The 16084-nt window shown below is 38.6% G+C and overlaps 1 protein-coding gene across 1 annotated transcript in view; it reads left to right on the top strand.

The window, feature by feature from the left end:
* The first annotated feature begins 282 nt into the window (after positions 1–282).
* The window catches only part of ANKRD10 (ankyrin repeat domain 10), a 39467-nt gene continuing 23665 nt past the window's right edge, over positions 283–16084 (top strand). Inside the window, exons 1-3 of the mRNA XM_077158686.1 lie at positions 283–712; positions 6159–6311; positions 14235–14326. Of these exons, the coding sequence (XP_077014801.1) occupies positions 503–712; positions 6159–6311; positions 14235–14326 (455 nt within the window). The 5' untranslated portion in view covers positions 283–502. The remainder of the gene's footprint in view (positions 713–6158; positions 6312–14234; positions 14327–16084) is intronic.

The following is a 16084-nucleotide window of genomic DNA, read 5'->3' as shown; positions in this document are numbered from 1 at the left end:
ACTTCAAAAACCTGTGCAATTACAGAAGCTCTGAGGTTTTTTTGCTTGTTTTTTTAGAGGAAGGGCTTCTCTGGAGTTTTCCCGCCACCCGGTCGCCCTCCCAGATATTGCTATGGTTTCCAACGCCCTGGGGCCCGAGTCGGGGAAACTTGGCAGCCAACAGACTTCCAGCTTTAGCGGTTCGAGCCCCTCCCCCCGTGCGCCCCGGGCCGCCTCAGGCCCCGCCCCCAGCCCTGGCCCCGCCCCGCCCCGGCCGCGCTCCGCACCGCCCTCCCCGCCCCTCTCAGTGCACACCCGGCACGGCCGCCAGTGGGACGCAGCGGTTGTGGAGCTGCGCTCGTCGCCTTTGTGTTCAGGCAGCAGCAGCGGCGGCGGCCTCTCGGCTTCTTACCGGGGCCTCCTCCTCTCAGCCCCGTCTGCAGCTCCGGGGCCCGGTTCCAGATATCGGCCGGCGGCGGGGCCGGCTGCGGATGCTCAGCGGCGCTCTTGCTGTTCGCGAATCATGTCCGCGGTGGGAACGGGAACGGTGGTGGAGGCGGGCTTCTCCAGTGAGGAGCTGCTGTCGCTCCGCTTCCCGCTGCACCGCGCCTGTCGCGACGGGGACCTGGTCGCACTCTGCTCGCTGCTCCAGCAGACGCCCTGCGCCCACCTGGCGGCCGAGGACTCCTTCTATGGCTGGACGCCCGTGCACTGGGCCGCACACTTCGGCAAGGTGGTTGGCGTGGGCGGGTGCATGGGGAGCGGAGCGGGCTCCGCCCGGGGTGCAGGCCTTTCCCGAACGCGCGCGGAGGGCTGCGAAGAGTGTCGCTTTAAGGCGCCATTTTCTGCCGCTCCCAGCACCCGGGCTTTTCTGTGGAGATTGGGAGGAGGGGGGGGTTGAGACGCGGGCCGGCGGGTCGCCCCTCGGGCGGGCGCGGGGAGTGTCGGGAGCGTGGGGGGCGGAAGCGCGGCGGGCGGGGATATTGCCCGCGCGCGGAGGGACCCGGGGCGCATGTGCCGTGGCGGGGACGAGGCCGGGGGCTCCGGCGACGGTGGGCGGGGGTCGCTGGGCGGAGCCAGCTTCAAACGGGGGCGGGTTCCGGGAACACGCGGAGCCAGGCCTGGTCCCGGCCGGCCCGGATCGCTTCAGCCCTGGGTTGAGTGAGGGGAACCGCGGTTCTGGGCCTCGCTTTTTTACGCTGCTCCTAGATAGGGGTGAAGGCCTCTGGGGGTATCTCTTCACCACCCCTCCCGCTTAGAATTCTTTGTATTAAAGAGTTCAGCTACCCTCACCAGGACAGCTTTTTGAGCCCCCATACTCTTGGCAAGGGTCTGCTAGTTTGTCCCCCTACTGTGTTGCCCGCCTCCTGGGGAAAGATTGGTCACACAGCACCTGAATCACCGTTTCTTTTTTGGCTCTGTTTTGTTTTTGTTATGCCAACGAAGATGTTAGGTACCTCGGGCGATAATAATGGGACTTTTCAGGCTAAATAATTCAAGTTGCTTCAGATCTTAGGACCTGAAGTTTCTTTTTTGGACGTCATTATGAATGCCGATTTTGTCCGTTGAAGTTAGAAGTTAGAGATTCCTTTTGGAAATGTTTTGTTTCTAAGGTATTAAAATTTCCACCACAGGGTTGTTATTCTCGGGTCTGACTAAACGGAGTAAGTAATTCTGTTCTCTGTAAGGGGTGGAAATATGAAAAGCGTCAATTAACCGGACACTCCCAATAATTGGCATGCTCTATAAACAGCACACGAAAGAAAGGAGTAAGTCTTGATAAGTAACTTGGAAACAATTGTGTCTTTAAATTTGAGTTTAAGAAAAGCCTGTAGCTGTTGATATTATAGGAAAGGTGAAGCTTTGAGTAAAAGGGTTTCACATTAAAAATTTTGAATAACTCTTGTGATAGTGCTTCTAAATTTGACTTTTCCTTGTCTCCATTCTTGTTAGTTGTGAAACCCCTCCCCCCTTTTCCCCCCATCTTTACTAGACGCGTGATATACCATCATACTTTGGCTCATATTTATTTTTATCGAGAAACTACCTGCACATTTCATTAGGTTGCCCTTGTGGAAAGTCCCTGGGAAAAGATGCATAGTATTTCAGAGAATATGTTCAATTTCTCAAATTATTGAAGACTTTTAAAAGCAATTTTGACTTTAAGGCATTCTAGAATCAGATTATACACACATGCAAAATATACTAAGTAGTATAACTCCGAGTCATTAATTATACTGTTCTGAACATAGAGCTATGCCCTGAGGATCTGTTAGGCATTAAGGACTCATTTGTGTATATTTAAAATCAACCCGGAATTCATAGGTCTTCATACCATTGAAACCACCACCTTTTTTATCACTGCTTATGTTTGACTGGAGTAGCAAACACCGCAACAGTGTGTTTATTCCTTAATCTTTGCTTTATATATGGTTCTGTAATTTGACGTAAGGAAAACATATAAACTCTATGACATTTCCTGTGCTTGCCCTGGTTAAAAGAGGTAGTGTACATAAAATACCTGGGACACACAACTAACCTACTTTCCACTTCTGCTCAGAGAAGTTTTCACTTTTTAGCTGAAGGTTGCATTTTACATGATCAGGGTTGTGAGATGACTGACCTGATTAAATCGGAAAGTCACCAGACTTTGGGGAACTGTGTTTGGAATGTTCTGTGTATGCTTGTAAGACTCTTACCTTGCCTGGGTTCAGTGAAATGAGTGATGGTTCTATTTATCTTGCCAATAAATTACTGTAGAAGAGGGTTAAATAAGACTTACCTTCCTTTACTTCTGTTATCATTTTTTAATTTGAAAATAAGGGAAAAAAAGGAGGGTACTGTTCTAAATTTTAGAAAGGTTAGATATTTTCCTCATTTAGATTGGGTTATTTGCTCACAGAGGTGGGTCCCTTTCTACTCTTAAACTGAGATTCACTTGCATTTCTACAAAAAGGGACTTATTTAATGATCAAGTTTTTTTTTTCTTTTGGGTGCGTGGTCCGGGAATCAAACCCGAGTCTCCCGCATGGAAGGCGAGCATTCTACTACTGAACCACCCGTGCACCCTTAATGATCAATATTTTTAAATTTGCCTGTTTGAATTTGCTGAAGCTGCCAGAATGCAATATACCAGAAATGGATTGGCTTTTATGAAGGGGATTTAGTTAATTAAATTCTAAGGCCATAAAAATGTCCAAATTAAGGCACCAAGAAGAAGATACCTTCTCTCAAGGAAGGCTGATTCCAGGTTTTCTCTATCACATGGGAGAGAACTTGGTGATGCCTACTGTCTTTTGGCTTCTGGGTTCAAATAGCTCTCTGCCCAGGTCATGGGTAAGGGTGGAAGAACTTTGCTTCTGTGTCTCCAAACATCTGTGTCTAGGCATCTGCTGTCTCTAAGGGCTCTCTGCTGTAGTAAACTAATGCTCTAGTAAACTAATTAAGACTCACCTTAAATGGGCAGGTGGGGGCCACAACTCCATGGAAATAATCTAATGCAAAGATCATGCCTGCACTGGCTGTCACATCTCCATAGACACAATCTAATCAAGTCCCACCATATAATAGGTCTGCCTCACAAAATTGGATTAGAATTAGCATGGCTTTTCTGGGGGTACATAACAGTTTCAGACCAGCACATTGTCAAAATTCAGGGATATAAGGTTTTTTCCTTTTCTTAGAAGATGAGGTTGGTTGAAATAAAGAAATGGTTATGTAGAAAAAACTTTGTTTACCTTGAGATCTTCATGTGTTCTTTTTTTTAATTGCCACATTGATGAAGTTGCCATTTACATTGGTCTTTCCAGCACCACATTGACATTACAGTTGTATATTTGGGGAAATGGTTTTTTATTCCCCTCATAAAATGGAAAAGTTAGAGACTTGTTTTAGTGGAAGAAATGAAGGAGAATTTTGACAGTGGGAGTGGGGGAGCAAATTAAATATTGGCTGTTAGATTGCAATGGCACCAATCTCTAGTTAATTCCAGTCACTGAAAATTAGTGCCCATGAGAAATCAGTCTCTGACAAGCCCTCTCCCTCCAGTCTTGAATGTAAATTCCTAAGGCAGTCAGTAATCTGAGGCATTATTTCCTTTGAGAGTGCAGCTAGGTCAGATTTATTCTTACATGAAACTTCATGAAACCCAGAGCATTGGTTCTCAACGTTTTTTCTGTCCCTGCATGTTTTGGGGAAATGACTTAAGGATGCTGACAGTTAACTACGTAAAAGGTTTGTATCTAGAGAGTAAAGACAACTGGCCAGGCACCCCAGTTCCCACTGGACCCCAATTCTAGCATCAGTTTCTTTCCCATATTTGCAGTTCTACAGTGGGAAGGGTATGATCTGCATCCAAAGACAAGCCAGCCATCCAGTCCAGGCTGTGCTGTTATGCTGAGGGGCAAAGGAATTTGCCACTAAATTTTTCCTTTGGGGTGGAGTTTACTCCATGAGGGGCTTGCTGCTCTCCTTCTTATGTACAAAAATACAGTATTTTCCATGGTTTAAAAAAAAAGTATTTTTATCTTTATAAAGTATCTACTTCTATAGAATTTGTGTAGTAGATTAGCCTAGGAGACCGAATATTGTGAATAGAGGCAGTTTCTTTAGTATCTTTTATCATTAGACATGAAACGGACCTTGGAAATCCCCTTTCTAGTGTCCAGTTCCTTCTGTCTGTGAGAAAAAGCTGTTGAAGGAATGAGACCAGGACTCATGGTTACAGATACCCAATCCAGCCCCCCCCCCCACTTTGACAAATACTACCCTTCTTTCATATACATATAATAACCACTGTTCTCAGTGCCTTCAGCAAAGGAATAACTTGGTATTTAGCATACTTTAAGCTGTTCACAACTTTGGCACAAATGTTTTGTGCTTATTTTGTGCCCGCTTTGCACATTTAATATTTGCTTATTTGTTCCTGGAAGACTGTCATTTAGAATTGCACTTTGCTTTTAAAAGACATCGTGGAACACTATCTTTGCAGAATTCCAAACCCAGTTTCCTAACCAGTTAGACAAATAGGTGACAGGTTTAAGTTCAGTGAACTTGCAGTTGATGTTTAAGATTAACCACTTTTGGCATGCCGAATGATTTCTATCTTTGTTTCAGTTTTATTGGGTTAGAGACCTGTTCGTCTTACCACTAGTGTCTGCATATTTTTCTTGTTTCCCACTCAGTAAATTAATAAAGGCAATATACAAAAGTTGTATCTGTTTATCAGCTTTCATGACCAGGTTCAAATTCCTTCAAGGTAGACCCCAGGCTTTAATTATCCCTGTACTCCCAATTGCTCAGCAGAGTTCATCTTACAAAAATGTATATTGAAGTAGTCTGTCATTTGCAAGGAAAGGTTTAAAATGCGAAAAAATGTAGATATACTTTGATGAAATTGAAATATCAGTTATTTATTTGAGGTCTTCATTTGAAAAAGCCATTGCTTTTTCACTGACTATGGGTTATGATCACTGAGGGAAAAATGGGACAGGCCTGGATCAGAGAACCAGCCAGGTAGTAGAGTGTAAGCCCTTGAAGGCAGTGACCCTTCTACTATTCTAGCATGGGGCTTGGCACATGTTGGTACTTGATACATTTTTGTTGATTGTGGTGAAGGCAGAAGACCCAGCATAATACCAGGGCCTGGCTACGAAGTCTTAGGCATTTCTTGCGTATGGGCTCTTCTCCTATATATTAAAAGACTAAGTGCAACCTGCTCACCTACTATTCCATATTTGTTTCCCCTAAAAAAGTAATCTGCAGAATAGGCTTCCATTGAATGTTCTTAGAATATTGGATTGTATAAAGTGCAAGATATATTTTTAAAAAGTCTTTAGAAAGTGTTTAAATATTTGTTCTTTAGAATAATATGTGTGAAGTGGTGAAATCCAGTTGTTTAAACTTAATCTTTTTAAAAATAGTCTTTGAGTATACAAATGTAATCTTTTGAATTGTCTTCTCTTCCCCTGTACCAATTTATAAGGGCAAGGAAAAATATTTTTTTCAATGCTTTTTGAAGTTTGCATTGTATTGGGAAGTGATTTATACTCTTAAAAATAAAAAATTTTGTGACAAATGCTGTTTGCCACCATTATAGGATTTAGATGATTTGTAATATTTTGTAGTATACTGACATTTATGCATGTTTCTTTTCCCCCTACTCCCTGCTGTTTTTAAAGTTGGAGTGTTTAATACAATTAGTGAGAGCTGGAGCCACTCTTAATGTCTCTACCACACGCTATGCCCAAACACCAGCCCATATTGCTGCTTTTGGAGGACATCCTCAGTGCCTAATCTGGTTGATTCAAGCAGGAGCCAACATTAACAAACAGGTAATAAAGTGCCTATTGATTTTGTTTTTCTTACTCCAGTTAGAATTACTCACATGGTTTTGAGTTTTAAATTAAGGCCTTAATTAGAGTTTGATATCTTTACCTGTGGGATAACTGGAATTTTTATTTGCAAATAATAGGCCTTTTACATGTAAATGCTTTCTGTGTACAGAGTACTTTCACATGTTATTTGATTTATGTTAATCCACTATGATCCAAGGTGATTTGCCCAAGGTTATAGCTGGTAATTGAAGGAGTCTGGCCTTGAGCCCAGGTTTCCTGACTCCCCTGCTCACAGCTGCCTTAGCGTCATTTATTAATCTCTTTTCCACAAATAATTGTAAAAACACATCTGTCCTAGCAGAGTGGCTATTAAGTCAGCTCATGGCTGAGTTAATATTGGTGCATTTACCAAAGTGAGTTAATAATTGCTTCAAATACAAGTTGGTGATGATGACTAAACACATAAAAGTAACTATCATTTAATAATTGGAATGAATAATTGATTCCTACACAATAAGTATAATACATTTTGCATTTATGAACTTGTGTGCCAAATTTTTCATGCTGGGTTTTCAGTGTTCTTTACACTTAAGTGAAACAAAACAGGAAGAGTGTTTAGATTATAAGGAACTTGGTTACATTAAAATAAGCATCTGTGTACTGAAGTGTCCAATAAAGATAGTCTGTTCTGGAGCAGTCTCCAGATTTAGCATCCTGTTTTGAGGATATGTTAGTCTTAGGTACTTTGCCATTGGCTTTTGTAGCTATTCTTTTATGCCTAATTTTCTCTTTTCCCTTTCTCCTATTTTTTAATGCTTTTCCTACTAGTAATTATCGAGTGCCTGTTACGTGCAAAAGAACTTTTATTTTCTCCTTTCTGCTTTTCTCTGCCTTTCCTAAGATTCAGTCCTTGATGATATCCAGGTATAAACTAATTGCTATCTGCTATTTTACTCCACTTTTAAAAATTTTTTACATGGGCAGGCCTCAGGACAGGCGAGAACTCTGCCTCTTGAGCCACTGTGGCCCACCTGCTGTCTGCTATTTTAAAGATAGCTCAGCTACCCACCTAGAAAGCAAATAATTGAGGAAAGGTGTTTTTAGCCTTACAATAATTTATAGTTAAAAAGCAATAAGAATTAGTCAGCAAATTTGTTCCATTTAGGAGACTTTTATTACAAAGGGAAAAGAGCCCTGGTGCTCATTACTGAACTGGAACTTGGAATCTGGGACTTTTAAGCTTACTGAGCCCCATCTTTTTCTCTTCCTAACATCTCCACACATTTAAGTATGTAGGTTTCTCTGCTGCTTTGTTGCTTTTATTCATGTTTTTAGGAGTACTGTTATTAAGCTAGGAATTAAGCTGTTAGCCCATTTGTCTTACTCATTGTATCTTGCATTCTTCTTTTCAAACCACACTCTCCTGTGGCCTAGTAAAAAGTGTACTGCAGGCTTGATGTCTGAAGGCTTGGGCTTGATTCCAGATTTTGTCACCTTGTTTTGGGCAAGTCATTTACTTGGTCTGTGACTCGATTTTCTTATCAATAAAATATGGATAATAACTCCATGAATGGCAATAATTAATATTTAGCATTAAAATGAATTTAAGTGTAGAATATTTTTATGTTAATTTTCATTATATGGTTATATTGGATATAATTGTCTAAGGAGATTTCTGGCATTACTTTTCAGACTTTTTTTAAACCCAGAAAGCCTTCCTTTCCAAATAAAGTATCTTATAGAAGCCCAGTAGTTTCAACAGATAGAAGAGTATAGCAGGGTGTGGAGCCCTATTACTCCCTCCCTTTCTCTGTGATGCTTCTAGATAGTGCTGTGTGGAAATCTTTACTGCACTCTCCTTCCCAATAAAGGAAATCCCCAGCGGGTCTTCCAACTTCTATTACTCTTTATCCTGACATCCCTCCATATAAATTAAAATATTCACCTTGTTAAATATCCCCTCATGTTTCTCAAATGTACCTAGGAGATATCATTTAAACTTATTAAGCATCCTGAGGTTTTTCTTAAAGTTTCTTAGTTTGAGGGCTGAGTTTCCAATATTGCCTTGCTGTATTATATAATGGTTAGATATTGTCTCTCTTGTGATGGACACTCAGTGACCCTTGGAAGTCATAATGGTTTTTTTTGTTAGCTACTGTTGACTCATCTTGATGAGTAATACCCTACCTAAAATGTTAATGAAGCCAAATCCAGGTCTTTCCCATTGTTGGTTTGCATTTAATGTTTTTGAACCTGGAATAGTACTTCTTTATAAATCATCTTGTTAAGTTTTATCTCTTTTAACTGTTTTACATTTGAAGTCTAATTTGTTGGATATTAGTATAGCTACTCCTGCTCTTTTCTGATTGTTATTTGCATGAAATATCTTTTCCCAACCTTTCACTTTCAACCTATGTTTATCCTGTTTTTTAATACATTCTGCAAGTCTGTGCCTTTTGATTGGGGAGTTGAGTCCATTAACATTTAGTGTTAATACTGTATGGGCAATACTTCTACCATTTTGCCTTTTGGATTTTATATGTCATATTTAATTTTTCTTCTTTTTACCTTTACTGATAGTCTTCATTTCTACACTCTTCTCCACACCTCTCTCTCTCGTCTTTTCCTATTTGTCTCTAGTGTTCCCTTTAGTATTTCTTACAGAGCTGGTCTCTTGGTCACAAATTCTCTCAGTGATTTTTTTGTCTGAAAATATTTTAATTTCCCCCTCATTTTTGGAGGACAGTTTTGCTGGATATAGAATTCTTGGTTGGCAGTTTCTCTCTTTTAATATCTTAAATACATCATCCCACTGTCTTCTCGCCTCTATGGTTTCTACTGAGAAATCTATGCATAGTCATATTGGGCTTCCCTTGTATGTGATGGATTGCTTTTCTATTGCTGCTTTCAAGATTCTCTCTTTCTCTCTGACATATGACATTCTGATTAGTAGGTGACTTGGAGTAGTACGTCTGTTTGGATCTGTTCTGTTTGGGGTACGCTGCACTTCTTGGATCTGTAATTTTGAGTCTCATAAGAATTGGGAAATTTTCAGTGATAATTTCCTCCATTAGTTTTTTCTCCTCCTTTTCCCTTCTCTTCTCCTTCTGGGACACCCATAACACATATATTCGTGCGCTTCATGTTGTCATTCAGTTCCCTGAATCCCTGCTCATATTTTTCCATTCTTTTCCCTGTATTTTCTTTTGTTTGTCAAATTTCAGATGTCTCATCCTCCAGTTCACTAATCCTGTCTTCTGCCTCTTGAAATCTGACATTGTGGGTTTCCATTGTTTTTTTTTAATTTCTTCTACTGTGCCTTTCATTCCCATAAGTTCTGTGACTTGTTTTTTCAGACTTTCGATTTCTTTCTTTTGTTCATTCCTTGTCTTCTTTATATCCTTTCTCAATTCAGTAATTTGATTTTTGATGGGGTTTTCCATGTCTGTTCGAACATTCTGAATTAACTGTTTCAACTCCTGTATCTCATTTGAATTTTGATTTGTTCCTTCAACTGGGCCATAGCTTTAATTTTCCTAGTATGACTCGTTATTTTTTGCTGGTGTCTAGGCATTTAATTACCTTAATTAGTTTATTCTGTAGATTGTTCTCACTTTTTTTACCTAGGATTTTCTTGCTGGATGACTTTGTTGTCTGTCTGTTCTTTGACATTCATTTCTGCTTATTCTAGACCTCTAGCTTAGGTTTTGTTTAACAGATCAGAATTTTTCCGTTTTTGCTTTCTTTTTTCTTGCACTGCCTGTATGGTGCCTTTTTTTCCCTTGTAGGAGGATCTCCTTAGGTATTATAGACCCCAGCCAGATTTTCCCAGACCAAACTGGCCTCTTCTCAGGAGGAAAGAGTCACCTGTGTCAGTTATCCCTGAGGGTGAGACCCAGCAGATTGAAAGACGTTCCTATGAAGCTTCTGGTCTCTGTGTTTTTCCTATCCTGTCCACTATGTGACACTTTTATGCCTGTGGGTCCCACCAGTAAAAGGTGATGCAGTACCTTTAATTTCAGCAGACTCTCCCTGCTGGGAGCATGGTTGATGCAGAGGAGAGGTTGCAGTCTTGTTTAAATTGCTTCACTTTTCCAGACCCTGGAGTCTGAATTCCTTGAGGGAGGGCATCTACCTGAGCTGGGTCCCACCCCTGTCCTGGGGAAGGCACAAGCTCCAGACAAACACTCAGACAAGCTTAATTCTGCCTATTCCTGGGGCAGTTGGAGTCTGACAAGCCCTGTAGCTGTATCCAAAGAGCAGTCAAACTGTAGAAACACAGCCACAAAAAACAAAAAGAAAAATCCTTTTCAGAGCAGGACCCCCTGTTCCTCAGGTTTGCCAATCAAGAGTTTAAGTTGGTTTGTTGCTTTGTGTATCTTCAGGTCCTATGTGCTCCCTCCTTTCCTTCAGGGCCCAGACCCTTTCAAGTATCATGTACTATCTGATCAAAAAAACCTCTGTTTCTTTTTTTCTTTGTTCTTTTTCCATCAGCCCTGCTCCCTGTGTGCCAGGGCAAAACCCAGCAACCTCTGCTTTGACTCGAGGTTCAGCTGAGCTGCAGGCCTATTTTTAGTAGTCAGAATTTGTTCGTTAATTCCACAGTTGGAGCTTGGTTGCACTCAGCCCCTGGTACTGATAAAGTCTCTTCCCTTTCCCCTCTGGGAAGCAGCCTGTAGGGGAGGGGTGCCAGCCACTGGGGTTTGGGGGACTCACAGTTCTGGGTGGGCTTGCAGCTAGCTGGTCCATACTGGGGTACACTGTGTGTCCAGTCACTGGCATGGCCCCAGCAGTTGTTCTGTACTGTTCCTAGCTATTTACTAGCTGCTTTGGAGGACGAAGTAAATCCCACAGCTCACTAAGCTGCCATCTTGGCCTGATCTCTTGTTAAGTTTTAACTCATCTCTAGTCTGTTGATCTTTTTTATTTTTTAAGCAGTTTTATTTAGATATATTCACATACCATGCAAAGTATACAAATCATTGGCTCACAGTATTGTCACATGGTTGTGCATACAGCCCCATGTTCAAATTCAGAATATTTTCATTACTCCATGAAAAGAAATTAACAAGAAAACCCTAACCCTCCTGTACTCCTTATCCCCCCATATTAATGCCCCATATTGTTGGTGTGATACATTTGTTACTGTTGATGAAAGAGTATTAAATTTTTCTGTAAACTATAGTCCATAGTTTGCAGTAGGTACATATTTTCCCATATACTCCTGTATTATTGACTCCTTTTAATAATATTGTACATTTGCTGAAGTTCATTAAAGACTTTTTAAATATTTGTACAGTTAATCATGGACATTGTCCACCACAAAATTCATTTTGTTATACATTCCCATATTTTAACTTCCAACTTTCCTTCTGGTGACATACATCGCTCTAAACTTCCCCTTTCCACTACACTCACACACCATTCAGCACTGTTAATTCTCACAATAATGTGCTACCATCACATCTGTCCATTTCCAAACATTTAAGTTCACCCTAGTTAAACATATTCTGCACAAATTAAGCAACTGCTCCCCATTCTTTAGCTTCATTCTATATCCTGGTAATCTGTATTTTCTATTTCGTGTGTATGAGTTTACATTTAATGATTAGTTCATATCAGTGAGATCATAAAGTATTTGTCCTTTTGTGTCCAACGTATTTCACTTAACGTAATGTCCTCAGGGTTTGTCCGTGTTGTCGCATGCTTCAGGACTTCATTCTTTCTTACTGCTGAATGATACTCCATAGTATGTGTACACCACATTTTGTTTATCCATTCATCTGTTGATGGACGCTTGGGTTTCCATGGCAGTTGTGAATAATGCTTCTGTGAACATTGGTGTGCAAATGTCTATTCTCGTCCCTGCTTTCAGATCTTCTCTGTAGATACACAGTATCAGTAGCATGACTGCCAGGTCATAAGGGAGCTCTATACTTAGCTTCCTTAGGAACCACCAAACTTAATTCATCTAGTCTTTTGGTCTTCTGACTAGTCTGTTGATCTTCTGACATGGTATTTTTTGTCTTAAGTTTATTTGCCCCACATTTGTTATAGACCATTCATAAAATTAGCAAAAGAGGCTACTGATATTCCAGATATATCTTATCTATAGCCTTTATCCAAAAAAGAAAGTTAATTTTCGTGTGATTGTTTTAGTAAGTTTATATTGACTACCAATGATTACCACATGTTTTTAATGACCTAGAATTTTACAGGCATTTATGTTGCTTTTGATTATCAGGGTCTAGATTAGAAAACATCTTTTCCTGAAAAAGCCAATGTGACTTGCCTATCCTGATTTCTCGTACCTCCAAATGTTCCTTTATTACTCAGAGTTTACCAACAATAGTTCTATAATCATAATGTAAAATATTTAGTACTTGTTGAGACATGATTGGTTTGAGCTTGTTACTTGGTTATTCTTAAAATGATTGTTTACTCCTAGTATCTTCTCTTGGCTGCAGTGTTCTTTAAATAGTATTTTTTCTATCCTTCCCAGTTTAAAAATGGTTCTCCTTGCATAAGATAAATAGGAGCTGGGTAATTTTTCTGCTAACATCTGACCATCTTTTTGAAGATAGATATAAAATCCTGTTTTGTTTTCTTGAACATTTTGTGCAAACCTCATCTAATTCTCCGCTCTTGTTTCCTGACAGTACTCTCATTTTATTATATGTGATTTTTTTTATGCACCCTTTTTCTCCCCTCCCACCCCATGTTTGGGGGGTGGGGTGGGGATAGGGTTTTTTATTCTGTAAAACAGTTGATCACTCTTTCTTTTTACTTTGGTTGGCCCTTGCCTCAGTTTTCCCCACTGTGAGTTGATATGTATTGATGAAGGAACTTGAAAATTAACTAATTTGTGAATGAATTGTTTTAAAAATTTGGGGCAGCTTACACAGTTGGTCCACGCTCCTGCTCTCTACCTTTATTTCTATTTATGTGGTGGTCTTTATTGCCAGTTTCAGCTTCGTATTACATTGAAGGGTGATTGATTCAAGGACTTTTGCAAAGTTGAAAAAAATGTTAGTCTGAATTTCCCCAACAAAGTATCAAATTAATTTTCCTAATACAAATGATACTTCTCTTTATTGCTTATAACATTAAAGTATGTTTATTCTATTTACCTCTTATTTAATTGGGTGCCTATGAATGAAATCTCATTTCAGAATTTTTTTTCATGTGTATGGTGTAAATGATCTTTCTTTGGATGGCTGCAGTAGTCTCTAAAGTAGTTTCTCTGAGTCTATTCCCTTCTGCCTCTAATATATCCTTCATTCTACCTCCAGAATAGTTTTTCTAAAGCATATTTTCATTGTAATATGCCTTTTCTAAAAATCTTTGAACAAAATTTTTGTCTGTCACATACAGGCTTTGAATTTGTATGTGAAGCTTGCTGTATTTGACTCTTGTGTTCTTCTCCCATCTCATCTTTTTGCCTGACCTTTTAACCTAAAATATCGGCCTAATTAAGGTGAAGATAGAAAATTCAAGAAAGGCATTGATATCTTGATTCAGGTTAGATAAAAATGCGTAGATTAAACTGTAAGGTTTAAGTGCTATTTCTAGACTTTACTATTTTAATATGAATTCTTTACTATTTGTCATAGGATAATTATTTTGGGTTTTATTAGAACACCCTAGTGTTAAGAGCCAGAATAAGATGATTTATAAATTGCCACCTAGAACACTAGTGCTATCAGTACTGTAGAGGTCCCACAATTTTTTTGTTGGAGGTTATTGCTCTCTAAAAATTTTGAAGAATATGCCCCATTCTGTTCTGTATTCTGCTTCAAATTTCAGTAACATGTTTTATTTCAAAGGTGAATGAGAAATTCTGTGGTCAGAGTTAATTATTACATTTTAAAATGTTATTTTATTAGAGCTGAATATTTTTATGTGGTTTACTTTTTTTAGGATTGTGAAGGAGAAACTCCTATTCATAAGGCAGCTCGATCTGGTAGCCTAGATTGCATAAGTGCCCTTGTGGCTAATGGAGCTCATATCGAGTAAGTGTCTTGATTAATTCTTTCCAACTAAAGATATGGTAAAGGATGTTGTGTATAAAGAGAGTATTTAGAGTGAGCAATAATTCCTTTAAAAACTTTTTTTGTAATTTACCTTTTAAGTCCATTGGTACTAGTGAGAAAAGTGGTTGTGTGGTTTATCTTGACTTCTGACCCAAGGGAGCTTAATTTCATTTAAGTCTCAAAATTCTTGTCATGAGAATATATTGTAATGGGAAAGAATAGTTAACTGATTAGATTTGGAATCTAAAATCATTGACTTTGCCACTAACTGGCATATTGCCCTGGGCAAGTCTTCAAATTTTTCTTTGCCAAGTTTTAATTTGAAGATGAGGGGCTTGGATTAGATTAGAATTTTTCAAACCTCTCCTAGTTCAAAAAATTCTTAGACAGTTAGCTATTAGCTTTTCTAGGCTTTGATTTCTTTTTCTTAGATGTGAGAACATTACATTTTAAAGCCTATTATGACAGTGAAATAATAGCTCTTTGTAAAATGGAGCAATATACTTTAAAGGCTTAAAACTTGCTTTGAGCTTTTGAATCTGATGGCATTATTTTCGAATATCCTTGTTTTAGAACATTCTAAAATGTTCTAATTTATTTTATTTAAGACGATAGAAAAATCTTAATGTTTATGAGTATTAATTTAGAAATGTAATCAATCCTTCATGTAAATTTTTAGGTAGCCATCATATTAAACTTTTATTTTGGGTGTTAAACTCTTTTGTATTAACTTTCTCCTAAAGATTTATATTATAAAAAATTTTCTTCTGCAGTTTACAGCATTAACAAAATGGATGCGGTTTTTCACCCTTAAATGTTGAGTGTAAGCTGTATAGCTGTAATAACTAAAAATAACTACAATAATATTGGCTTTTTTGTTTTACCTTGAGTATTTTTGAATACTTAATGAAATAATTGTAAACCATTTTATTCTAATTGGGAATGTAAAAATTTAGACTTTGGGAGAAATAAAAATCACATAACTAATTTAGTTTAACCCTTTGGTTTCCATTTCATTGTTTTGACTCTGTATTATAAGAAATATTGAAACTTGATCCTGTCAGCAACACCATATAGATTAAATGCAAGGCATGTAAGTACTGGAGGCTGTCAGTAGTCTGTAATTATCTGAGCTTCTGTTTTCATTAAGAATTATTTAAGATGAATCACAGATTTGGGCTTGGATAACTAGATTTAGTTGTCTAGTGATTTAGTATTATAAATATGGCCTCATTTAATTATTACATTGCAGGGAACCTTGTAACTTCATAATAGTTATTACTAATGGTAATGTAAAAACAGTTGATAATATGGATATTTAAGTTTAAAATATGGAACAAAATTTTTACTGGATTACTTTAAAATACTGTTAGAGATGCAGTTTTATTAGCTGTATTAAATTAAACACTCAGATCTTTAATTTTAATAACAGAAGCTTTGATTATAAAATACGGAGTCATATAAAAAGTAATTTATTAAATTGCTTAATTGTCATTTATTGAAATGATGGATAAATTGAAGTTGTTCTTTTTAACAACTTATTTTTCTAAACAATGCACTAATTGGTCCTGAACATTTTATTACAAGGAGGTTAATTTTATTAATGGATAGCTTAATCCTGTAAGCCAATAAATATCTATCACTATTTCCTTTTTTTAATAGGTGTCTTTTTAAAAATGAGAATATTTTATTTACAATTCTGTCCTTGGTTACAGGACCCTCAAGTGTCTCTTTTCC

This window comes from Tamandua tetradactyla, chromosome 4, assembly GCF_023851605.1.
Source record: "Tamandua tetradactyla isolate mTamTet1 chromosome 4, mTamTet1.pri, whole genome shotgun sequence".
Lineage (NCBI taxonomy): Eukaryota > Metazoa > Chordata > Mammalia > Pilosa > Myrmecophagidae > Tamandua > Tamandua tetradactyla.
The sequence above is the reverse complement of the archived record's forward strand: the minus strand, read 5'-3'. Positions and strand labels throughout refer to the sequence as shown.